This window comes from Ranitomeya imitator, chromosome 5, assembly GCF_032444005.1.
Source record: "Ranitomeya imitator isolate aRanImi1 chromosome 5, aRanImi1.pri, whole genome shotgun sequence".
Lineage (NCBI taxonomy): Eukaryota > Metazoa > Chordata > Amphibia > Anura > Dendrobatidae > Ranitomeya > Ranitomeya imitator.
Window position 1 is genome coordinate 204347672 of NC_091286.1, and position 26228 is coordinate 204373899.

The following is a 26228-nucleotide window of genomic DNA, read 5'->3' on the forward strand; positions in this document are numbered from 1 at the left end:
TTTTGCTACACAATTAATGCTGACTTGTGGCACGGACATTTTCCCGACAGTAATGTGAACTAATATTCGGTACATACCAGGCAATACATAAGCTATTAGAGCTTTTCATGTTAATGGAATCCATAGAACAGCTCCACCTTGTGGACAGCGAGAGTAATGACAAAATTTGTAACTATACATTCTAGAATTTTACAAACATTCATAACTCATCATAAAATTACTTGTGTATCTAAAATCTATTCTATATTTATACTGTGGATGTGAAAATGATAAAAACACCAAAGACTATTAGAGATGCAAGACAACAGCATTTTATAACATGAATCAATAGACAACCCTGGCACAGTAACATCACTAAAAAGCTTTGGGAAGTATCCAGAATTGCAGAACGGTGATGGAAGAAAACGCATTTGCAAGATGATTTCACTGCACTCAAACAAGCAACACTAACATTCAAATCAGCTCTCGCCTCTGATAAACAGGCGTACTTTACATCTCTTGTATCTTCCTTATCCCACAACCCCAAACAGTTGTTCAACACCTTTAACTCCCTCCTCCACCCACCACTGCCCCCTCCAACCTCTTTAATCTCTGCTGAGGACTTTGCCACACACTTCAAAAATAAGATAGACCAAACAAGGCAAGTCTTTGTTGTCCGACCACCACAACCCCTTTGTATACCAGACCAATGTCCTAACCCTATAACTTCCCTCACCAAAATCACTGAAGGACAGCTTGCTCATCTCTCCAAATCACACCTCACCACTTGTGCACTTGACCCCATCCAACCTCACCGCTATACTAATCCCATCCCTAACCCATCTCTTCAATCTATTACTAACTTCTGGTACCTTCCCCTCTGCTTTCAAACATGCCACAATCACACCTATCCTCAAAAAGCCTTCCCTTGACCCGAGTGCTATGTCCAGCTACCGCCCCATATCTTTTCTCCCCTTTGCTTCCAAACTACTTTAGCAGCATGTCCACGCTGAATTTTCCTCTCACCTTGCATCTAACTCTTTCTTCGACAGCTTACAATCTGGCTTCCGTCCCGACCATTCCACTGAGACTGTCCTGACCAAACTTACTAACGACTTACAGCCAAAGCTATCAGACGATTCTCTATACTCCTCCTTCTAGACCTGTCCTCTGCCTTTGACACAGTTGACCACTGCCTCCTACTACAGATCTTCTCTTCCTTTGGTGTCAGATCTCACCCCATCCTGGATCTCCTCATACCTTACCAACCGCACATTTAGCGTTTCCTACTCCCATACTACCTCTTCATCTCGCCCCCTCTCTTGGTGTCCCTCAAGGCTCTGTCCTAGGACCTCTTCTCAATCTATACCCTTGGCCTGCGACAACTCATAAAGTCCTCTGGCTTCCAGTACCATCTATATGGTGATGTTACCTCTGCAGTGTGTCTATCAGCCATATCCTCCTTCTCTCGCTTCCTCAAACTCAATGTGGACAAAACTGAACTAATTATCTTTCCTCCATCTCGCACATCTTCCCTACCTGATCTATCTATCACAATAACTGAATTCAGTTTCTCCCATCGAGGTAATCCGCTGCCTTGGAGTAACCCTGGACTCTGCCCTGTCCTTTAAACCACACATCCAAGCGCTCGCCACCTCCTGTCGCCTCCAGCTCAAAAAAATTTCCAGAATCCGTCCTTTCCTCAACCCTCACTCTACCAAAATGCTTGTGCATGCCCTAATCATCTCTCAACTACTGCAACATCCTCCTTTGTGGGCTACCCTCTAACACTCTCGCACCCCTCCAGTTCGTCCTTAACTCTGCTGCGAAACTAATATCTCTCCTCACTACACTCCTGCTTCCCCTCTTTGTAAATCCCTTCACTGGCTGCCAATTTCCCAGCGTATCCAGTTTAAACTACTAACACTGACCTACAAAGCCAACCATAACCTTTCTCCTCCGTATATTTCCGTACTAATCTCTCTATCTTCCCTCACGTAATCTCCTCCCAAGACCTCCTCTCCTCCACGCTTATTCGCTCCTCACCCAATCGCCTCCAAGTCTTCTCCCGAATATCCCTCATCCTCTGGAATTCAATGCCCCAACACATCCTGTTATCCGCCACATTTGGATACTTCAAACGGAACCTGAAAACCCACCTCTTCAAAGAAACTTACACCTTGTAATGATCATACGGCCACCTCAACACCATCGGAGCTACTGCATCCCCCAACCTACTGTCTCCTTCCCCATAATCCTGTAGAATGTAAGCCCGCAAGGGCAGGGTCTTCTTCCCTCTGTACCAGTCTGTCATTGTTCGTTTATTTACTGTAAGTGATATTTGTATTTTGATGTAACCCCGTCTCATGTACAGCACCATGGAATTAATGGTGCTATATAAATAATAATAATCACTTCTAAGTAACCTTCTTTATTACCTACCTTCAGGTCACATCACTGTCGGACACAGATCCCAGTTCCAATAAGTTTTATTAAACTAGTTTTTAAATAACAGGGTTGTTTTGGGATATATATATATATATATATATATCTTTTACTATAGTGTCTTGCTTGCTGTCATCATGAGTATAATGATAGAAAATTTGTAGTGATGTAATGCCAACCATGCACATGTGAATGCTGCTAAAATTCTTGACTCGCTGAAGCGGTCATGACAAGAAGATGACCGTATTTCCTTTTTTTAATTATTTTTCTCACTGTGTGACAGCAGCATATATTTGTGGTGCAGGGTGGAAAGGGGTTGTCTCATGAAGCTACTGGAGCATATGGACCGCATAAAGGATGGTACTTCCATAAGCCAGGAGAGAACAAGAGCTTGGAATCTTCTCAATAAAAATATAACTGAATGTTTCTCTTGCGAATGGAAAACTAACATGGATGTGTGAATTCATACAGGGTTTTCATAAAGAGTTTAATTGATAAAATCATTCCTAAATTAATAATTTGAGATCCAAAGCAATAAAGAAAAAGTCATCTAAGATTCATCACGGTTTTATTTCTTTATTTGTCCTAGGCTAGCATCACACATGGATGATTTTCCAGTGTTTCCACAGAATGGAGCCATCACAGTTTGAAAATAAAATACATTAGTAGGCTTCTTCAGTCCTGTCTGACACCACAAATGATTTGGATCTTTACCTACTTGAGGATTATAAGCATCGTAAGACAATGCAGGAGGCTCTCAATCCAAAAGGCCTTGGGTCAGTGTTCAAAAATGGGTCCAGCTCACCGTAATGGACATCTTTAGGTGTTCAGAGCACAGGAAACGCTGAGTCACGTTGGGCATTCATACAAACAGGAGAAAATCACAGTTCGTCAAGCTGGATTTTCTCCGGTTTATGTTCAAAATGGGTCTCATTGGAGTCTGAGGAGGAGCAAGTACTGTTAGGTTTGCTTCTTCTTGTTTTCATTGTTTCCATAAGCGGAGCCTCTGTCTATTTCAGTCACTCCGATCATCCGGCGCACTCCGACAGAAACTGAAATGAATGAATATACAAGTTACTGAATTGTTCAGGCTATTGCCTCAGCCTTTCCCTGATATTTTCTTACTCCGAATCCTCAATCTAGCTTACATGCATTTTCTACTGGTTTGCTGGACTGTGAAATTAATTTGCTTAGCGTGGCAATACTCTACATGTAATCGGGGAAATATTTTTCAGGCACAGTGCAAAGTTCAGAAGGCAAGGAGTGCCAGATTTTACTGTTATGGTTTGCAGGTGCCATGACCCACTGGGAGCTGCAAGAACGGCAGAACCCCCCGTAAGTGACACCATTTTACAAACTACAGCTCTCAAAGATTCATCTAGGGGTGCAGTGATCATATTGACACCACGTGTGTGTCCCAGAATTTTATACCATTGGGCAGTGAAGAAAAAATAACAATTTTTACCTCAAAAATTTAGTTTTAGCCCCAGATTTTACATTTTCACACAAGTAGTGGGTAATGGCATCAAAATTTGTCCCACAATTTCTACTGAACATGGCAATATCCCATATGTGGCTGTACAGTGCTACGGAGAGACTCAGGAGGAATGGACAGCTTTGCCTCCTGGAGTGCAGATTTTCCTAGAACAGTTTGCAGACTCCATATACAGAGCCCCTAATTGCTAGAAGAGCAGAATCCTCCCTCAAGAAACCCCATTTTGGAAACTATACCACTTTAGGAATTTACAGGTGCTTCTTACAAAATTAGAATATAATCATAAAGTTAATTTATTTCAGTTCTTCAATACAAAAAGTGAAACTCGTATATTATATAGTGATCTATTTCAAGTGTTCATTTGTTAATGTTGATGAGTATAGCTTACAGTCAATGAAAACCAAAAGTCATTATCTCAGTGAAGTAAAATAACAAAAAACACCGGCAAAGGCTTCCTAAACATTTAAAAAGGTCTGTTAGTCTGTTTCAGTAGACTCCACAATCATGGGGAAGACTGCTGACTTGACAGATGTCCAGAAGGCAGTCATTGTCATGCTCCACAAGGAGGGTAAGCCACAAAAGGTCATTACTAATGAAGCTGGCTGTTCAGAGTGCTGTATCCAAGTATATTAATGGAAAGTTGAGTGAAAGGAAAAAGTGTGGTAGAAAAAGGTGCACAAGCAACCGGGATAACCGCAGCCTTGAAAGTATTATTAAGAAAAGGCCAGTCAAAAATTTGGGGGAGATTCACAAGTAGTGGACTGCTGCTGCCAGGGTTATTACTTCAAGAGCCATCACACACAGATGTGTTGTGAATTCTGCTCTTGGGTTCCCTCCAGTGGTTGTAGGTGGGAATGCAGTTGTCTCTGAGTCACAGTCCTGGCCAGGTGTATCTGCTAATTGCTGTTCTGACTGGGATATTTAAGTGTGCAGGATTCATTAGCCCTTGCCAGTAGTCAATGTTCCTTGTGAAGTGTTGGATCACTTTCTGGCTTCTCCTGCTAGCTGCCAAATTCAGCAAAGATAAATGTTTGTTTTTTTGTGTCTGTGGCACACTGCTGTGTGCTTGTTTTTGTTTGTATTCTTGCTCTGATTGTAGGATTTGCTGGAGTTGCAGATATACGTTCCTCATCTTTAGTTAGATGTAGGAAGTTTTTGTATATTCTGCTGTGGATATTTTTGAAGGGTTTTAATACTGACCGCACAGAACTCTGTCCTATCCTGTCCTATTTAGTGAGAGTGGCCTCCTGTGCTAAATCCTGTTTTTCTGCCTGTGTATGTTTTTTCCTCTCCGACTCACCGCCAATATTTGTGGGGGGCTGTCTATCCTTTGGGGATCTGCTCTGAGGCAAGATAGTATTCCTATTTCCATCTTTAGGGGTATTTAGTCCTCCGGCTGTGACGAGGTGTCTAGGATTGTTAGGTACACTCCACGGCTACTTCTAGTTGCGGTGTTAAGTTCAGGATTGCGGTCAGTACAGTGACCACCTTCTCCAGTGAAAGTTCTCATGCTGCTCCAAGGTCACCGGATCATAACAGTACTACTGGCCAACAATGAGTTAAATGCATCTCAGAAGAAGGGAAGAAAGGTCTTGAGCCATTTTTTTTTCTCCAGTCTGTTTTGGGTTCTCTTCCCTCTTAATATCTGGGTGGCTGAGGAGCATGGTGCAAGCATGAATGTTCAGGAATTAGCTTCTCGTGTAGACCAGCTTGCTGCTAGGGTGCAGGGTATTTCTGATTATATTGTTCAGACCCCTGCTTTAGAACCGAAGATTTCTACTCCTGATTTGTTTTCTGGTGACAGGTCCAAATTTTTGAGTTTTAAAAACAACTGTAAACTGTTTTTTGCTCTGAGACCTCGATCCTCTGGTGATTCCATTCAGCAGGTAAAAATCGTTATCTCCCTGCTGCGTGGCGACCTGCAGGATTGGGCGTTTTCCCTGGAATCTGGGAATCCGGCTTTGCTTAATATTGACTCCTTTTTTCAGGCTTTGGGATTATTATATGATGAACCTAATTCTGTGGATCAAGCTGAGAAGACCTTGTTGGCCCTGTCTCAGGGTCAAGAGGCAGCAGAATTGTATTGTGAGAAATTCAGAAAATGGTCTGTGTTGACTAAATGGAATAATGATGTTTTGGCGGCAATTTTCAGAAGGGGGCTTTCTGAATCCGTTAAAGATGTTATGGTGGGGTTTCCCACGCCTTCCGGTCTGAGTGATTCTATGTCTCTGGCCATTCAGATTGACCGGCGCTTGCGGGAGCGCAGAACTGTGCGCGCTGTGGCGTTATCCTCAGAGCAAATTCCTGAGCCTATGCAGTGTGATAGAATTCTGTCTAGAACGGAACTACAAGGTTTCAGACGTCAAAATAGGTTGTGTTATTATTGTGGCGACGCTTCTCATGTCATTTCTGTCTGCCCTAAGCGGACAAAGAGGATCGCCAGTTCAATTACCATCAGTACTGTACAACCTAAATTTCTGTTATCTGTGTCCTTGATCTGCTCATTGTCATCATTTTCTGTCATGGCGTTTGTGGATTCAGGCGCCGCCTTGAATTTAATGGACTTTGAGCTTGCCAAGCGTTGTGGTTTTCCCTTGCAGCCTTTGCAGAACATTATTCCTTTAAGGGGCACTGATGCTACACCCTTGGCTAAAAATAAGCCCCAGTTTTGGACACAGGTGACCATGCGCATGGCGCCAGCCCATCAGGAAGATTGTCAATTTCTGGTGTTGCATAATTTGCATGATGCTATCGTGCTGGGTTTTCCGTGGTTACAGGTACATAATCCTGTGTTGGATTGGAAGTCCATGTCTGTGACTAGTTGGGGTTGTCAGGGGGTACATAATGATGTTCCTTTGATGTCAATCTCTTCTTCTTCCTCTTCTGAAATTCCAGAGTTTTTGTCTGATTTTCAGGATGTATTTGATGAGCCCAAGTCCAGTTTCCTTCCACCGCACAGGGACTGCGATCGTGCTATTGACTTGATTCCAGGCTGTAAGTTTCCTAAGGGTCGACTTTCAACCTGTCTGTGCCTGAACATACCGCCATGCGGAGATATATTAAGGAGTCTTTGGAGAAAGGGCATATTCGACCATCTTCTTCACCGTTGAGAGCGGAGTTCTTTTTTGTTGCTAAAAAAGATGGTTCCTTGAGACCCTGTATAGATTATCACCTCTTGAATAAGATCACGGTCAAGTTTCAATACCCTTTACCTTTGCTTTCCGATTTGTTGGCTAGGATTAAGGGAGCTAGTTGGTTTATGAAGATTTACCTTCGAGGGGCATATAATCTTGTTCGTATTAAGCAGGGTGATGAATGGAAAACTGCGTTTAACACGCCCGAAGGCCATTTTGAATACCTTGTGATGCCATTCGGACTCTCTAATGCTCCATCTGTTTTTCAGTCCTTCATGCATGATATCTTCCGGACTTATCTTGATAAATTCTTGATTGTATATTTGGACGATATTTTGATTTTTTCCGATGATTGGGAGTTTCATGTGCAACAGGTCAGGATGGTATTTCAGATCCTTCGTGACAATGCTTTGTTTGTGAAAGGGTCTAAGTGTCTCTTTGGGGTGCAGAAGGTTTCTTTTTTGGGCTTTATTTTTTCTCCCTCGTCTATAGAGATGGATCCGGTTAAGGTTCAGGCCATTCATGATTGGATTCAGCCCACATCCGTGAAGAGCCTTCAGAAATTTTTGGGTTTTGCAAATTTTTATTGCCGTTTCATTGCTAATTTTTCCAGCGTGGTTAAACCCTTGACCGATTTGACGAAGAAAGGCGCTGATGTGGCGAATTGGTCCTCTGCGGCTGTCTCTGCCTTTCAGGAGCTTAAACGTCGATTTACTTCTGCTCCGGTGTTGCGCCAACCGGATGTTTCTCTTCCATTTCAGGTTGAGGTTGACGCTTCTGAGATTGGGGCAGGGGCCGTTTTCTCTCAGAGGGATCCTGTTGGTTCCTTAATGAAACCGTGTGCCTTCTTTTCCCGTAAGTTTTCGCCTGCTGAACGCAATTATGATGTCAGCAATCGGGAGTTGTTGGCTATGAAGTGGGCGTTTGAGGAGTGGCGACATTGGCTTGAGGGAGCTAAGCATCGTATTGTGGTCTTGACCGATCATAAGAATTTGATTTAACTCGAGTCTGCTAAACGGCTGAATCCTAGACAGGCTCGATGGTCCTTGTTTTTTTCCCGCTTTGATTTCGTGGTCTCGTACCTTCCGGGTTCCAAGAATATTAAGGCTGATGCCCTCTCCAGGAGTTTTTTGCCTGTTTCTCCTGAGGTCTTAGAGCCGGTCGGTATTCTGAAAGAGGGGCTGGTCCTTTCTGCCATTTCCCCTGATTTACGACGGGTTCTTCAGGAATTTCAGGCTGACAAACCTGACCGCTGTCCTGTGGGGAAACTCTTTGTTCCTGACAGATGGACTAGTAGAGTGATTTCTGAGGTTCACTGTTCCGTGTTGGCTGGTCATCCTGGCATTTTTGGTACCAGAGATTTGGTTGGTAGGTCCTTTTGGTGGCCTTCATTGTCGCGTGATGTGCGTTCTTTTGTGCAGTCCTGTGGGACTCGTGCGCGGGCCAAGCCTTGTTGTTCCCGTGCTAGTGGGTTGCTTTTGCCATTGCCAGTCCCTGAGAGGCCCTGGACGCATATTTCGATGGATTTTATTTCTGATCTTCCGGTCTCCCAGAAAATGTCTGTTATCTGGGTTGTTTGTGACCGGTTCTCTAAGATGGTTCATTTGGTGCCTTTGCCTAAATTGCCTTCCTCTTCAGATTTGGTTCCGTTGTTATTTCAGCATGTGGTTCGTTTGCATGGTATTCCGGAGAATATTGTGTCCGACAGAGGTTCCCAGTTTGTTTCTAGGTTTTGGCGGGCCTTTTGTGCTAGGCTGGGCATTGATTTGTCTTTTTCTTCTGCATTTCATCCTCAGACAAATGGCCAGACCGAGCGAACTAATCAGACTTTGGAGACTTATTTGAGATGCTTTGTGTCTGCTCATCAGGATGATTGGGTGGCTTTCTTGCCATTGGCTGAGTTTGCCCTTAATTATCGGGCTAATTCGGCTACCATGGTTTCGCCTTTCTTTTGTAATTTTGGTTTTCATCCTCGTTTTTCTTCTGGGCAGGTTGAGCCTTCTGACTGTTCTGGTGTGGATTCTGTGGTGGACAGGTTGCAGCAGATTTGGGCTCATGTGGTGGACAATTTGGTGTTGTTTCAAGAGGAGGCTCAACGTTTTGCTAATCGTCGTCAGTGTGTTGGTTCCCGGCTTCGGTTTGGGGATCTGGTCTGGTTGTCTTCCCGTCATGTTCCTATGAAGGTTTCTTCTCCTAAGTTTAAGCCTCGGTTTATTGGTCCTTATAGGATTTCTGAGATTATTAATCCGGTGTCTTTTCGACTGGCGCTTCCGGCCTCTCTTGCTATCCATAATGTCTTCCATAGATCTTTGTTGCGGAAATATGTGGAGCCCGTTGTTCCCTCTGTTGATCCTCCGGCCCCTGTGTTGGTTGATGGGGAGTTGGAATATGTTGTTGAGAAGATTTTGGATTCCCGTTTTTCGAGGCGGAAGCTTCAGTACCTTGTCAAATGGAAGGGTTATGGCCAGGAGGATAATTCTTGGGTTTTTGCCTCTGATGTCCATGCTGCTGATTTGGTCCGTGCCTTTCATGTGGCCCATCCTCATCGTCCTGGAGGTCCTGGTGAGGGTTCGGTGATCCCTCCTCAAGGGGGGGGTACTGTTGTGAATTTGCTCTTGGGTTCCCTCCAGTGGTTGTAGGTGGGAATGCAGTTGTCTATGACTCGCAGTCCTGGCCAGGTGTATCTGCTAATTTCTGTTCTGACTGGGATATTTAAGTGTGCAGGATTCATTAGCCCTTGCCAGTAGTCAATGTTCCTTGTGAAGTGTTGGATCACTTTCTGGCTTCTCCTGCTAGCTGCCAAATTCAGCAAAGATAAGTGTTTGGTTTTTTGTGTCTGTGGCACACTGCTGTGTGCTTTTGTTTGTATTCCTGCTCTGATTGTAGGATTCGCTGGAGTTGCAGATATACGTTCCTCATCTTTAGTTATATGTAGGAAGTTTTTGTATATTCTGCTGTGGATATTTTTGAAGGGTTTTAATACTGACCGCACAGAACTCTGTCCTATCCTGTCCTATTTAGCTAGAGTGGCCTCCTGTGCCAAATCCTGTTTTTCTGCCTGTGTATGTTTTTTCCTCTCCGACTCACTGCCAAGATTTGTGGGGGGCTGTCTATCCTTTGGGGATCTGCTCTGAGGCAAGATAGTATTCCTATTTCCATCTTTAGGGGTATTTAGTCCTCCAGCTGTGACGAGGTTTCTAGGATTGTTAGGTACACTCCACGGCTACTTCTAGTTGCGGTGTTAAGTTCAGGATTGCGGTCAGCATAGTGACCACCTCCAGTGAAAGTTCTCATGCTGCTCCAAGGTCACCGGATCATAACACAGATGTATCCAGGACATGGGCTACAAGTGTCACATTCCTTGTGTCAGGCCACCCATGACCAATAGACAACACCAGAAGTGTCCTACCTGGGCCAAGGAAAAAAAGAACTGGACTGTTGCTCAGTGGTCCAGGGTGTTGTTGTCAGATGAAAGTAAATTTTGCATTTCACTTGGAAATCAAGGTCCCAGAGTCTGGAAGAAGAATTGAGAGGCACACAATCCAAGCTGCTTGAGGTCTTGTGTGAAGTTTCCACAATCATTGATGGTTTGAGCAGCCATGTCATGTGCTGGTGTAGGTCCACTGTGTTTTATCAAGACCAAAGTCAGCGCAGCCATCTACTAGAAAATTTTAGAGCACTTCAAGCTTCCATCTGCCAATAAGCTTTTTGGAGATGTTAATTTCATTCTCCAGAAGGACTTGGCACCTGCCCACACTGCCAAAAATACCAATACCTGGTTTAAAAAAAACTATTGCTGTGCTTGATTGGCCAGCACACTCGCCTGACCTTAACCCCGTAGAGAATCTATGGGGTGTTGTTAAGCGAAAGTTGAAAGTTGAGACACCAGACCCAACAATGCAGACGAGCTGAAGACTGCTATATAAGCAACCTGGGCTTCCATAACACCTCAGAAGTGCTATGGGCTGATCACCGCCATGCCATGCTGCATTGATGCACTAATTGATGCAAAAGAAGTCCCGACCAAGTATTTACTGAACATACATTTCAATAGGCCAACAATTTGGATTTTAAAGTAATTTTTCAAGCGGGTGTTTTAAAGTATTCTAATTTACTGAGATAATGACTTTTGGGTTTTCATTGGCTGTAAGCCATAATCAACATTAACGGAAATAAACACTTGAAATAGATCACTGTGTAATGACTGTCCGCCAACGTTCACGATCCAACCTGAGAGAACTGGAGAGGATCCCCAAATCCAGGTGTGAAAAACTTGTTGCATCATTCCCAAGAAGACTCATGGCTGTACTAGCTCAAAAGGGTGCTTCTACTCAATACTGAGCAAAGGGTTCAAATACTTATGACCATGTGATATTTCAGTTTTTCTTTTTTATTAAATCTTCAAAAATTTCTACATGTTGTTTTTCTCAGTGAAGATGGGGAACACTAATGAGACAAAATGAATTTTTTTGAATTTACCAAATGGCTTCAATGAAACAGAGTGAAAAATTTAAAGGGGTATGAATACTTTCTGTACCCACTGTATATAATATGAGTTTCACTTTTTGTATTGAAGAACTGAAATAAATTAACTTTTCGATGATATTCTAATTTTGTGAAAAGCACCTGTATCTACAGATGTAGTGACGATTTTGACTCCATGGGTATTTTTCATAAACAAGCAACAATGAATGTTGCCGAGTGAAAATTGCAAACTGCGGTTGTTGTGATCAGTATGCTGTAGTGACCAGTACGTTGCAGTCACCAGTATGTTATGCCCAGCCCATGCTTCTAGATACATGCACCCGTAAGTTGAGCGGGCTCTCGTCACTTCAGAAATGCCAAATATGGACGATATATGTGGTTTAGGTACACTGGGGCTCATAAGGGAGGAAGCATTTGGATTTGAGAGCGGAAAATTTGCTGAATTTCTTTTGCCGGGTGAGGAGCCATTTTGCTTTTCCAGAGCCTTTGTTCTACCAGTAACGTGGAAGCCCCCTGTATTCCTGTTAACAGATGCCAGACCTGAGTGAGTCTTGCTTTTTTTGTGGACTAAGTTGAAGCTTTTACAGGAAACATTTTTTAGATCAGTTATCTGACCACGTACTTTGGGGTTTCCATCTACATCTCCGAGTGTCGTGATTCAGATGAAAGTCTCGAGGGACCCATTCACTTTAATGAGGCAGCAGAGTTACTTTGGCCTACGTGTGGCCTCTGTTCAGCGGTGTCCTTTTCAGAAGTGCACAAAACTGTGGCCGATGGCAGTTTTATGCAATCCTAAAAAGACGAACACTGCTGGATCACAGGTCAGACGGTGTCCACAGTGCCTCCATCTGCCTCATTATAGGGAATCGTCTGCAAAAGATTCTGTCTGAATCACGTATTTCAGAGATTTACACGGAAACCCCGCTGTAAGCGTTCAGCGCAGAGCGCTGTATAAAAATGTGCTCCAAGCCTTACTGCGATCTTTGGGAGGCAGAATGAAAAAATCAACAGCAGGTGAAGAATTGGATTTATTTATTTTTTATGCCGTTCCTCGTGCAGTATAAGGGATTAGGCGACTTTATTCTTCGGGTCGGTACGATTACAGCGATACCAGATTTATATCGGGTTATTATGTTTGGCTGCTGTCACACAGTAAAATACACTTTTTATTGTTAAAAATTGTTTTTGCATCACCATATTTTGAGAGCTACAATGTTTCCATATTTTAGCCCACAGTCATGTGAGGGCTTGGTTTTTGTGGGACGAGTTGATGTTTTAATTGGCACCATTTTCAGGCACAGGACATTTTTTGATCAATTTTAGTGATGAGCGAGTATACTCTTTGCTCTGGTTTTCCCGAGCACACTCGGGTGGTCTCTGAGTATTTGTAACTGATCGGAGATTTAGTTTTCCTTGCCTCAGCTGCATGATTTACAGCTGATAGACAGCTTGAAAATATGTGGGGATTCCCTAGCAACCAGGCAACCCCCACTTGTACTCAAGCTGGCTAGCAGCCGTAAATCATGCAGCTTCCTCAACAAAAACTAAATCTCCGATCAGTTACAAATACTCGGAGACCATACGAGCAACGAGTACACTCGCTCATCACTAATCACTTTCTATTCCGATTTATGGGAGGCAGAATGAACAAAAAACAGCAATTCGGGATTTTTTATATTTTTTGGGTGGGGGTGTGGTTTATGCCATTCAGTGTGTGGTAAAATTGATAAGGCCATTTTATTCTTCGGGTTAGTACGATTACAGCGATACCTCATTTATATAGTTTTTTTATGTTTTGGCGCTTTTACACAAACCTATTTTATAGACAAAATAATTATTTTTGCATGGCTTTAATCTGAGAGCTAGAACTTTTTTTTAACTTTTTCTCTGATGGAGCTGTATGGTGGCTTCTTTTTGCAGGATAAGATGATGTTTTTAGTAGTACCATGTTTATTTATATCCGTCTTTTTGATTGCATCTTATTCTACTTTTTGTTTGGCAGTATGATGATAAAGCATTGTGTTTTTTGCCTTGTTTTTCCTTTTTTATGGTATTTACTAAAGGGGTTAAGTAGTGGAACAGTTTTGTAGGTTGTCGTTGCGCACGCAGTGATACCAAATACTGTATATACTTGTGTATAAGCCGAGTTTTTCAGCACATTTTTTTGTGCTGAAAACACCCCCCTCGACTTATACACGAGTCACAGTACAGAAAGCCGTGGGGGAGGGGGAGCAGCGGGTCCCAGGAGCCGGCGCACACACAATACTCGCCTACCTACGCACCCTCGGGGTTGGCACTGCATCTTGTTTCGGCCGCCTGCAGCTCTTCCTATGCTCAGCGGTCACGAGGTACTGCTCATTAAGGTGATGAATATGGACGCGTCTCCACTCCCATAGGCGTGGAGCGCATATTCATCACCTTCATGAGCCGTACCATGTGACCGCTGAGCACAGGAAGAGCTGCAGGCAGGCAGTGGCCGGAACGCGATGCAGTGCCAGCACCGAGGGCACGCAGGTAGGTGAGTATGATGTTTTGTTTTGTTTTTTTCAATAGGAAACATGCACACAGGGATAGGGAATAAGGAGGCATGCATACAGGGACGGAACTGGGAGGCATTCATACCAGGACAGGAAAGGGGGAGGCATGCATACAATGACAGGGATGGGAAAGCATGCATACCAGGACAGGGAAGGGAGAGCCATGCATACAATGACAGGGATGGGGAGGCATTCATACCAGGACAGGGAAGGGGGAGCCATGCATAGCAGGACAGGGATGAGGGGATAATGCATACCCGGTTTATACTCGAGTCAATAAGCTTACCCAGTTTTTGCATGGCAAAAGTAGGTGCCTCGGCTTATACTCGAGTCTATACGGTATGTGTACTTTTATTGTTTTTTTGTTTTCATTCAAATATTTATTTCTAGATACAATATCTTTTGATTTTTTTTATAATTATTTTTGATTTTTTTTAAAAATATTTCTACAATGTAACCCTTCGCGACTTGCGCCATACTAGTACTGCTCTGTGGGAGGTGCATTTGTGCCCAGAGCAGTACTAGTATGACACCGCAATCGCTGCGGCCTCATGCTGATCACCACGGCAATCACGTGCGGGTGTCAGCTGTATGTGACAGGTGACACCCCGCAGCAATGCCCATGACTGGTGATAGCACCGATCGTGGGCATTTAACCCCTCTGATACTGCTGTCAGTAGTGACAGCGGCATAGAGAAGCATCGCGCAGGGAGGGGGCTCCCTGCACGCTTCCATCAGAACATTGTAATCGCGTTGTTCTGATGGTCTCCTTGGAGACCCCAATACCAAGATGGCTGCGGGGTCCTTCTGGGTCCTGCAGGGAGGTGGCTTGTGAGCGCCTGTTGAGAGCAGGCACTGGCATGCCTTCTTTCCTGCCTGTCAGATCAGTGATCTGCTGTAATACAGTAATGTCTCATACTGGGAGAATGTAATACAGTTAAAAAAAATGTGTAAAAATATATATATTTTTTTTAAATCCCAAAATAAAGAAACAAATTAAAATAAATATTTTACCAATAAATACATTTATTTACATAAATAAAAAAAGAAAAGTACACATATTTGGTATTACCGTGTCTGTAACAGCCCGCTCTATAAAACTGTCCCACTAGTTATCCCTTTCAGTGAACACCAGAAAAAAAGAGGCAAAAAACAATGCATTATCATCATACTGCCGAACAAAAAGTGCAATAAAATGCGATAAAAAAGATGAATGTAAATAAAAATGGTACCGCTGAAAACGTCATCTTGTTCCTCTTGTTAAAAACAAGCCTCCATCAGCAGAAAAATAAAAAAGTTATAGCTATGAGAATAAAGCAATGCTAAACTAATTAGTTTGTCTGTAAAATAGTTTTTATTCTGTAAAAGCACCAAAACATAACAAAATTATATAAATTAGGTATCGCTGTAACTGTACTGACCTGAAGAAAAAAGCTGTCTTACCAATTTTACCACATGCGGAACGGTATAAAAAAAAGGCAATTACTTAATTTCTGGTTTTTGTTCATTCTGTCTCCCAAAAATCGGAAGAGAAAGCGATCAAAAAATGTCATATGCCCGAAAATGGTACCAATAAAAACGTCAGCTCGTCCCACAAAAAGAACAAGCCTTCACATGACTCTGTCGGCCAAAATATGACAAAATTATAGCTCTCAAAATATGGTGATGCGCAATAAAAAGTGCTTTTTAGTGTGTGACAGCAGCCAAAAATAAAAACCCGCTATAAATCTGGTATCGCTGTAATCGCACTGACCCGAAGAATAAAGTCTAATCGCTTATACCGCACGAGGAACGGCATAAAAAATAAATTAAACCAATTCTTCACAGTTAACCTCAGCACGCATTTATCCTGCGCTTTGCGCTGAGTGCTTACATCGGGGTTTCCATGTAAATCTCTGAAATACGTGGTTCAGACAGAACCTCTGGCTGAAGATTCCCTATAATGAGGCAGATGGAGGCACTGTGGATGCCATAGGACCTGTGATCTGGCGGTGGCCATCTTTTTAGGATTGCATAAAAGTGCCGTCAGCCATAGTTTTGTGCACTTCTGAAAAAAAGGACACTGCGGAAATTAGGCCAGACGGAGTCCAGAGTAACTCTGCTGCCTCACTAGAGTGAATGGATCCATTGGGGGTTTCATCTGAATCACGTCACTCGGAGATTTAGATGGGACCCGCAAAGTAAGTGGTCAGTGTAGAGCGCCAGATAAATGTGATCCCAAATGTTCTGTAAAATGTTCCCAATAAAAGCTTTCACTCAATCCACAAAAAAAGCAAGCCCTCACTCAGATCTGTCATCTGTTAATGAAAATATATGGGCCTTCCGGATTACTGGTAGCACAAAGGCTCTGGAAAAGTGAAATGGCTTTTCACCTGCCAAAAGAAATTCAGCAAATTCTCTGCTCCCAAATCCAAATGCCCCCCCCCCCCCTCTGAGCCCCAGTGTGTCTAAACAACATTTAGCCCCCACACATTTGGCATTTCTGTAGTGATGAGAGCTCACCTGATTTACAGGTGCGTCTCTCTAGAAGCATGGGCTGGTCATAACGTACTGGTCACTACAACGGCCATTTGCAATTTTCAGTCAGCGACATCCACTGCTGCCTGTTTCTGGAAAACACCCATGGAATCAAAATCGTCACTAAATCTTTAAATTATTTCCCAAAGGGTTATGATTTCCAAAATGGGGTCACTTGAGGGGGGATTCTGCTTTTCTAGCACTTAAGGGCTCCTTATATGGAATCCATAAACTAGTCTAGGCAAACAGCTCTCCTTCCCTCCCGAGTCTCTCCTTATGGCTAAGTAGTACTGTACAGCTACAAATGGGGTATTTCTACATTCAGCAGAAATTGTAGGACAAATTCTGGTGACATTTTTAACCATTTCCCAGTGTGAAAATGTAAAACTTAGGGCTAACACAAAATCTTGGTGGTAAAAATGTAAATTATTTTTTCTTCAGTTCCCAATGGTATCAACTAGTGATGAGCGAGTGTACTCGTTACTTGAGATTTCCCGAGCAGGCTCGGGTGTCCTCTGAGTATTTTTTAGTGCTCGGAGATTTCATTTTTTTCGCCGCAGCTGGATGATTTACAGCTACTAGCCTGCTTGTTTACATGTGGGGATTCCCTAGCAACCAGGCAATCCCCACATGTACTTAGCCTGGCTAATAGCTGTAAATCATTCAGCTGAGGCGATCAAAACGAAATCTCCGCGCACTAAAAAATACTCGGAGGACACCCAAGCGTGCTCGGGAAATCTCGAGTAACGAGTATATTCGCTCATCATTAGTATCAACGTTTGTGACACACCTGTGGTGTCAGTATAATCACTGCACACCTAAATGAATTCATTGGGAGGTCTAATTGGTACAGTGGGGTCACTTATGGGGGGGTCTGATGTTCTGGCACCTCAGGGGCTCTGTCAGTCTAACATGGCACCCTCAAACAAGTGCAGCAAAATCTGCACTGTAAAGCCGGAGTCACATCACAGCGAGATACGGCCGAGTCTCGCAGGTTAAAAACAAGCTCTGGCAACGGCACTCCGGAGCGGAGCGTGCAGCTCCATGTATTGCTGTGCGGCCGCACGCTCCGCTATGGAGTGCCGGTGCCAGAGCTTGGTTTTAACCTGCGAGACTCGGCCGTATCTCGCTGTGTGTGATCCCGGTTTAATATGGCACTACTTCCCTTCTGAGCTTTGCACTGTGCCTCAAAAGTAGTTTTCGACCACATATGGAGTATCGGTGAACTCAGGAGAAATTGCTCAACAAACTTTAAGGTCCATTTTCTCCTTTTGCCCTCGTGAAAGTACAAAATTTGTAAAAAAAAGATTTTTGTGGGCAAAATGTTTCAGAAAAACTATATAAATGCAAGTGCCCAAAAAGAACAAAAGTAATTCACCGACTAAAGCACTAAATAAACTGATAAATACAATACACAATAAAACATAACTTTTACTATTAATGCAGATAAAAAATGACAACACTCACGACCTAAAAACGTCTACTGTTGGGCTGACAAAAAGATACAGGGTGCACTCAGATCCTAATATATCACTGTCTATACCCTACCTTGCTGCTGAGGTTGGCACCCTATAAATCCTGCGCAGTTGCGCCCCCGCTCAACGTAGACTCGCCCTGACTTACCCTAGAAAGCCCTCAAGTGAGGAAAATAGACACACAGCAGACCATACAGACAGACAAACGAACAAAATTGAATAAACCAATGTACTATGCAATTGGAGCAGCAGAGAAAATAAAGTGCGCTTGTGCTACAATAAGTCAATAATAGAGCACACTCAGTACACAATTGCACATATCCCCATATGGCCTATAGCCTTCTTGTGGGATTAAACTGTACCTAGATACATACTACCTGTCTGCGGGGGTTGGCACCCTATAATCCTGCGCAAATGGCGCCCCCGCTCCCGTCGTCTGGCCCTAATCCGCCCTAACACTGCCAGATGGCAACTAAACCGGAAAAATACAAAAAACAGGCCGCACGTACAGTCACCAATAAAGTTAAACCATAACACCTAACCAAAAAAAGGCAAATCCCCAATTAGCATAGAAAATACATAAAAGTATACATATCTAAATATATGCATCTCAGTATACATATCTCAGTATGTTCATCTCGACGCGTTTCCCCGAGGTCGGTTCATCAGGAGACATACTAGAAAACTCTCACTTATCTGAGTGACGGGTAGATGATAAATCACTCAAGGATGTGTGCAGTAGAGCAGTGGGGAACAATGTCCAGCCTTCAGCCTGAAGGCTGATTGAAACCTGTGGTCAGGGATGGACATTGTTCCCCACTGCTCTACCGCAAATGGTAGAGGGCAAAATTTTTTTTTTTTTTTTTATGGCTTAACTTTATAAATTTCTGTGAAGCACCTGTGGATTGAACGTGCTCAATACACATCTAGATAAGTTCCATGGGGGGGTCTAGTTTCCAAAATTGTGTCACTTGTTGGGGGTTTCCACTGTGTAGGCACATCAGGGGCTCTCCAAACACAACATGGCAACCGCTAATTATTCCAGCATATTTTACATGCAAAAAGTCAAATATCGCCCCTTCCCTTCCGAGCCCTGCTGTGCGCCCAATCAGTAGATTTTCCTCAATTATGGAGTATTGGCATGCCCAGGAGAAATTGCACAACAAAATGTATGGTCCATTTTCTCCTGTTACCCTTGTGAAAGTAAAAGAAAATTTCCGTCCACATTCCAAAAAATCTTGCGAAGCACCAGAAGGGTTAATAAACCCTTGGATGTGGCTTTTCGCACCTTAAGGGGTGCAGTTTTTAGAATGGTGTAATTTTGGAGTATTTTCTGTCATATAGGCCCCTCAAAGTCACTTCAAATGTGAGGTGGTCCCTAATAAAAATGGTTTTGCAAATTTTGTTGTAAAAATGAGAAATTGCTGGTCAACTTTTAACCCTTATAACTTCCTAACAAAAGATTATCTTTCCAAAATTGTGCTGATGTAAATTAGATATGTGGGAAATATTAACTATTTTGTGCGATATGACTCTGATTTAAGGGCATACAAACTAAAAGTTTGAAAATTGCGAATCTTTCAAAATGTTCGCCAAATTTCCATTTCTTTGTTTACAAATAAACGCAAGTCATGTCGAAGAAATTTTAATGCTATATTAAAGTACAATGTCATGAGAAAACAGTCTCAGAATCACCGGGATATGTTGAAACGTTCCAGAGTTATTACCTCATAAATTGACAGTGGTCAGAACTGTAAAAATTGGCCTGGTCATTAAGGTGAAAACAGGCTTTGTCTCAAAGGGGTTAAGAAAAAAAATTACTTTTTTTTAACTGTTTCACTTAGTCCCCTATGCGACTATCATTTTTTGCAGGTGTTTTTTGATAATTATTCTAATATACTGAGATAATAACTTTTGGGTTTTCATTGGCTGTAAGCCATAATCGACATTATGGCCAGGGTCACACTTGAGTGTGCAAAGCGAGGAACTCATATGAGTCTCTCGCATCAATACCCGCCACTGCCGGCAGCACTCGGGGCCGGAGTGTGCGGCTGCATATATTTCTATGTAGCTGAACGCTGCAGTCCCGAGAGCTGGCGGCTGTGCCGGGTATTGATGCAAGAGATTTGGTCAAGTTTCTCGCATTGCACGCGCAAATGTGACCCCGGTCTAACAGAAATAAACACTTGAAATAGATCACTATGTTTGTAATGACTCTATATAATATATGAGTTTCACTTTTTATATTGAAGAATTGAAATAAATTAATTTTTTGATGATCTTCTAATTTAGTGAGAAGCAATTGTACATTTAAGAGCCCCCAGGGATCATGCCGCTGACATGACTAGTCCAAGAGTCTGGGCCCCAATGATATCTCACAGCCCCACTCACAGAGTGACAGGTCCCTCCTTACACAAAGGGAAAGACCAATCATTCAAAGACAGCAAAGCGAGGAAAAGTCACCAGGCACTGGCCTCTTTAACTAGTCACCCAAGCGGCATAGTCCTTGGCCGGCTTTTGAATGAATATTATCTCTGAAACACAGCAGTGACTGAAATGACAGTCGGTGTCTGACTCATACTGCCCGTATTTTGGTCAATTCCGGGATAACAACACTACTCCTTCCAAATGGGAGGAGCATATTTAAACTCGAACCTATCACCCACTGATGATCTGGCCACTTATTTTTACAGAAAACATTAACCCCTTTATCCCATATGACATACTATCCCTTCGAGGTGCACTGGGACTTAATTCCCAGTGACGGGATAGTACGTCATAGTGGATCGGCCGCACACACAGGGGGAGCGTGGCTGATCACGGCCGGGTGTCAGCTGACTATCGCAGCTGACATCCGGCACTATCTGGCACATTAACTCCCAGCACACTGCGATCAAAGATGATCGCAGTGTTACGGCAAAGTGCACAGCAAAGTGTCAGATCAGCGATCTGATAATATGTCCCCCTTGGGGCAATGTAAAAGAGTAAAAAAAAGATATTTATATGTGTAAAAAAAAAAAAATCCTAAATAAAGAAAAAAAATATTGTTCCAATAAATACATTTCTTTATCTAAATAATAAAAAAACAATAAAAGTACACATATTTTGTATCGCCGTGTCCATAACGACCCGACCTATAAAACTGTCCCAATAGTTAACCCCTTCAGTGAACACCGTAAAAATAAAAAATAAAAACGAGGCAAAAAACGATGCTTTATTATCATACAAGCAAATAGTGGAATAACACGCGCTCAAAAAGACGGCTATAAATAACCATGGTACTGCTGAAAACGTCATCTTGTCCCGCAAAAAATGAGCTGCCATACAGTGTCATCAACGAAAAAATAAAAAGTTATAGTCCTCAGAATAAAGCGATGCAAAAATAATTATTTTATATATAAAAGTTTTATCGTATAAAAGCGCCAAAACATAAAAAAATAATTGAGGTATCACTGTAATCATTCTGACCCGAAGAATAAAACTGCTTTATCAATATTATCAAACGTGGAACGGTATAAGCGCCCCCCCCAAAAAAAAAAAATTAATGAATAGCTGGTTTTTGTTCATTCTACCTCACAAAAATTGGAATAAAAAAGCGATTAAAAAATGTCACGTGCCCAAAAATGGTACCAATAAAAACGTCAACTCGTCCCACAAAAAACAAGACCTCACATGACTCTGTGGACCAAAATATGGAAAAATTATTGCTCTCAAAATGTGGAGACGCAAATGCTATTTTTTGCAATAAAAAGCGTCTTTTAGTGTGTGACGGCTGCCAATCATAAAAATCCGCTAAAAAACCTGCTATAAAGATAAATCAAATCCCCCTTCATCACCCCCTTAGTTAGGGAAAAATAATAAAATTTTAAAAAATGTATTTATTTCCATTTTCCCATTAGGGTTAGGGTTGGGGCTAAAGTTAGGGTTAGGGTTGGGGCTACAGTTAGGGTTAGGGCTACAGTTAGGGTTAGGGTTGGGTGCTAAAGTTAGGGTTGCTTATAAAGTTAGGGTTAGGGTTGGGGCTAAAGTTAGGGTTGAGGCTAAAGTTAGGGTTTGGATTACATTTACGGTTGGGATTAGGGTTAGGAGTATGGTGAGGGTTATGGTTGGGATTAGGGTTATGGGTGTATTTGGGTTAGGGTTTCAGTTAGAATTCGGGGGTTTCCACTGTTTAGGCACATCAGGGGCTCTCCAAACGCGACATGGCGTCCGATCTAAATTCCAGCCAATTCTGCGTTGAAAAACTAAAACAGTGCTCATTCCTTTTCGAGCTCTCCTGTGCGCCCAAACAGGGGTTTACCCCAACATATGGGGTATCAGCATACTCAGGACAAATTGGACAACAACTTTTGGGGTCCAATTTCTCCTGCTACCCTTGGGAAAATACAAAACCGGGGGCTAAAAAATAATTTTTGTGGAAAAAAAAAGGATTTTTTTATTTTCACGGCTCTGTTTTATAAACTGTAGTGAAACACTTGGAGGTTCAAAGTTCCCACAACACATCTAGATAAGTTCCTTGAGGGGTCTAGTTTCCAATATAAGGTCATTTGTGGGGGGTTTCTACTGTTTAGGTACATCAAGGGCTCTGCAAACATAATGTGATGCCTGCAGACCATTCCATTTAAGTCTGCATTCCAAATGGAGTTCCTTCCCTTCCGAGCTCTGCTATGCGCCCAAACAATGGTTCCACCCCACATATGGGGTATCAGCGTACTCAGGACAAATTGGACAACAACTTTTAGGGTCCAATTTCACCCGTTACCCTTGGGAAAATACAAAACTGGGGCTAAAAAATAATTTGTGTGGAAAAAAATGATTTTTTATTTTCACGGCTTTACGTTATAAACTGTAGTGAAACACTTGGAGGTTCAAAGTTCTCAACACATCTAGATAAGTTCCTTGGGGGGTCTAGTTTTCAATATGGGGTCACTTGTGGGGGGTTTTCTACTGTTTAGGTACATCAGGGGCTCTGCAAATGCTACGTAACGCCTGCAGACCAATCCATCTAAGTCTGCATTCCAAACGGCGCTCCTTCCCTTCCGAGCTCTGCCATGCGTCCAAACAGTGGTTTACCCCCACATATGGGGTATCAGCGTACTCAGAACAAATTTTACAACAACTTTTGGGATCCAATTTCTTCTGTTACCCTTGGTAAAATAAAAAAATTGGGGCAAAAAGATTATTTTTGTGAAAAAATATGATTTTTTATTTTTATGGCTTTACATTATAAACTTTTTGAGAGCTATCATTTTTCCATATTTGGGTCCACAGAGTCATGTGAGGTCTTGTTTTTGCGGGATGAGTTGACGTTTTTATTGGTAACATTTTCGGGCACGTGACATTTTTTGATCGCTTTTTATTCCGATTTTTGTGAGGCAGAATGACCAAAAACCAGCTATTCATGAATTTCTTTTGGGGGAGGCGTTTATACCCTTCCGCGTTTGGTAAAATGGATAAAGCAGTTTTATTCTTCGGGTCAGTACGATTACAGCGATACCTCATTTATATCATATTTTTATGATTTGGCGCTTTTATATGATAAAAACTATTTTATAGAAAAAATAATTATTTTTGCATCGCTTTATTCTGAGGATTATAACTTTTTTCTTTGATGATGCTGTATGGTGGCTCATTTTTTGCGGGACAAGATGACGTTTTCAGCGGTACCATGGTTATTTATATCAATCTTTTGATCGCGTGTTACTCCAGTTTTTTTTTGTTTTTATTTAGATAAAGAAATGTATTTATAGGAACAATATATATATTTTTTTTTAGGAATTTTTTTTTTGGAATTTCTTTTTATTTTTTTTACACATGTGAATATTTTTTTTTACAACTATAACATTGCCCCAGGGGGGTCATAATATTATAGTGTAAGATCGCTAATCTGACACTTTGCTGTGCACTGTGTCAAATCAGCGATCTGACATGCACTTCTGCAGGCTTACCAGCGCTTGCTCTGAGCAGGCGCTGATAAGCCACCTCCCTGCAGGACCCGGATGCAGCCCCATGGCCATTTTGGATCCGGGCCTGCTGCAGGGAGGAGGAGGAAAGAGACCTTCGCAGCAACGTGATCACATCACGTTGCTCCAGGGGTCTCAGGGAAGCACGCAGAGAGCCCCCTCCATGCGCGATGCTTCCCTATAGCCCCGGAACACTGCGATCATGTTTGATCGCAGTGTGCCGGGGGTTAATGTGCCGGGGGCGGTCCGTGACCACTCCTGGCACATAGTGCCGGATGTCAGCTGCGATAGTCAGCTGACACCCGGCCATGATCGGCTGCGCTCCCCCCGTGAGGCCATACGGGCCCACCCCACCTCGACGGGATAGTACGTCTAATGTCAGAAAGGGGTTAAAGATGACTTGTCACCAGATTAGAAGTCTCCAGTTTTTTTCTCTTATTTCCTTCCTGCTACTCTAAAAATTTCATTTTTTACTTTTTAAAAATGTTCAATATGGTTCCAGAGATATGGCCTTTTTATTTTATGCTAGTTTTTATAGTCTTTACCAAAGGGGAGGTTACTCACGTGTTAACAATGAAATGCAGCCTAAAGACACGTTCCTAGAAAATCCCATAAGCCACACTCCCTTATATAGGTCATAAAACTTAGCACTAAATAAAAATGCCCAAATTTCTGGAATAGTATAGAGGATTAAAAGAAACAAAATCAAAAAGCTCAGGGAAGCAGTGGGAATAAAAATAAGTGCAACAACTGTTCACTATTGACATAGTGACAGGTTTTCTTTAAGTAACGTATACATAAAATCTTATAATACGAGTTTGAACTATACAGATGGTCAAAGACTGGAGTAAGATTTTTGACATAATGACAGATTCCGAAAGGTGGCTCTAGACTTCTAGTCCTCTTCCTCTCTGAAGAGATAATTTGCATATCTAATTTCCCAGAGGACCATTGCAAGGCTTAAAAGTCTCTGTACTCTGACGTAGCAGGCTTGTGAACAGTCTCACACATGAATGGTCTCAGGAAGCTTTTAGTTAAGTAGTGAGAGATGGGCGAGGTACTTGAAAAAGTGTGAATGAATAACGTCATTGGTGTAGCTTGTAGAATGAGAAGAAGAGAGGAGCCAGTGGAAAGTGAACTTGTTGAAGTGTGGGACATTAGGAGAAAATATTCTGTGTGATATGGTTAACCCCTTAACCCCCAAGGGTGGTTTGCACGTTAATGACCGGGCAAATTTTTACAATTCTGACCACTGTCCCTTTATGAGGTTATATCTCTGGAACGCTTCAACGGATCCAGAAGATTCTGACATTGTTTTCTAATGACATATTGTACTTCATGATAGTGGTAAAAATTTCTTTGATATTACGTGCATTTATTTGTGAAAGAAAAAAGGAAATTTGGCGAAAATTTAGCAATTTTCCAACTTTGAATTTTATGCCCTTAAATCACAGAGATATGTCACACAAAATACTTAATAAGTAACATTTCCCACATGTCTACTTTACATCAGAACAATTTTGGAACCAACATTTTTTTGTTGTTAGGGAGTTATAATGGGTCAAAGTGCTCACCACATATCTAGATAAGTTCCTCAGGGGGTCTACTTTCCAAAATGGTGTCACTTGTGGGGAGTTTCAATGTTTAGGCACATCAGGGGCTCTCCAAACGCAACATGGCGTCCCATCTCAATTCCAGTCAATTTTGCATTGAAAAGTCAAATGGCACTCCTTCGCTTCCGAGCTCTGCCATGCGCCCAAACAGTGGTTTACCTCCACATATGGGGTATCGGCATACTCAGGACAAATTGTACAACAACTTTTGTGGTCCATTTTCTCCTGTTACCCTTGGTAAAATAAAACAAATTGGAGCTGAAGTAAATTTTTTGTGAAAAAAAGTTAAATGCTCATTTTTATTTACATAAATGCTAGCCACCTTAGGGTGAGACCCAAGTTGGGCTAAATGTAGCGGGACGAAAGAGACCGAAAAGCCCTCTACTTAAAGGAAATACCTAGTGGATGCTTTCCTGAAACGGAAGCAGCATAATTATGCAAGCAGCATAATACAAAGAATAGCATTTTTATTTAAACATTCTAAAAATTCCTTGGAATTTCTTGAATGTGGTTTTGAGCACCTTGAGGGGTGCAGTTTTTAGAATGGTGTCACACTTGGTTATTTTCTTTCATATAGACCCCTCA

The 26228-nt window shown here is 42.3% G+C and overlaps 1 protein-coding gene across 2 annotated transcripts in view; it reads right to left on the minus strand.

Moving 5' to 3' along the window:
• Positions 1–2984: 2984 nt before the first annotated feature.
• AGPAT4 (1-acylglycerol-3-phosphate O-acyltransferase 4) overlaps positions 2985–26228 on the minus strand; it is a 207881-nt gene continuing 184637 nt past the window's right edge. For both annotated transcript variants that reach the window (XM_069769523.1, XM_069769524.1), the window contains exon 9: positions 2985–3476. In XM_069769523.1, the coding sequence (XP_069625624.1) occupies positions 3385–3476 (92 nt within the window). In that variant the 3' untranslated portion in view covers positions 2985–3384. The remainder of the gene's footprint in view (positions 3477–26228) is intronic.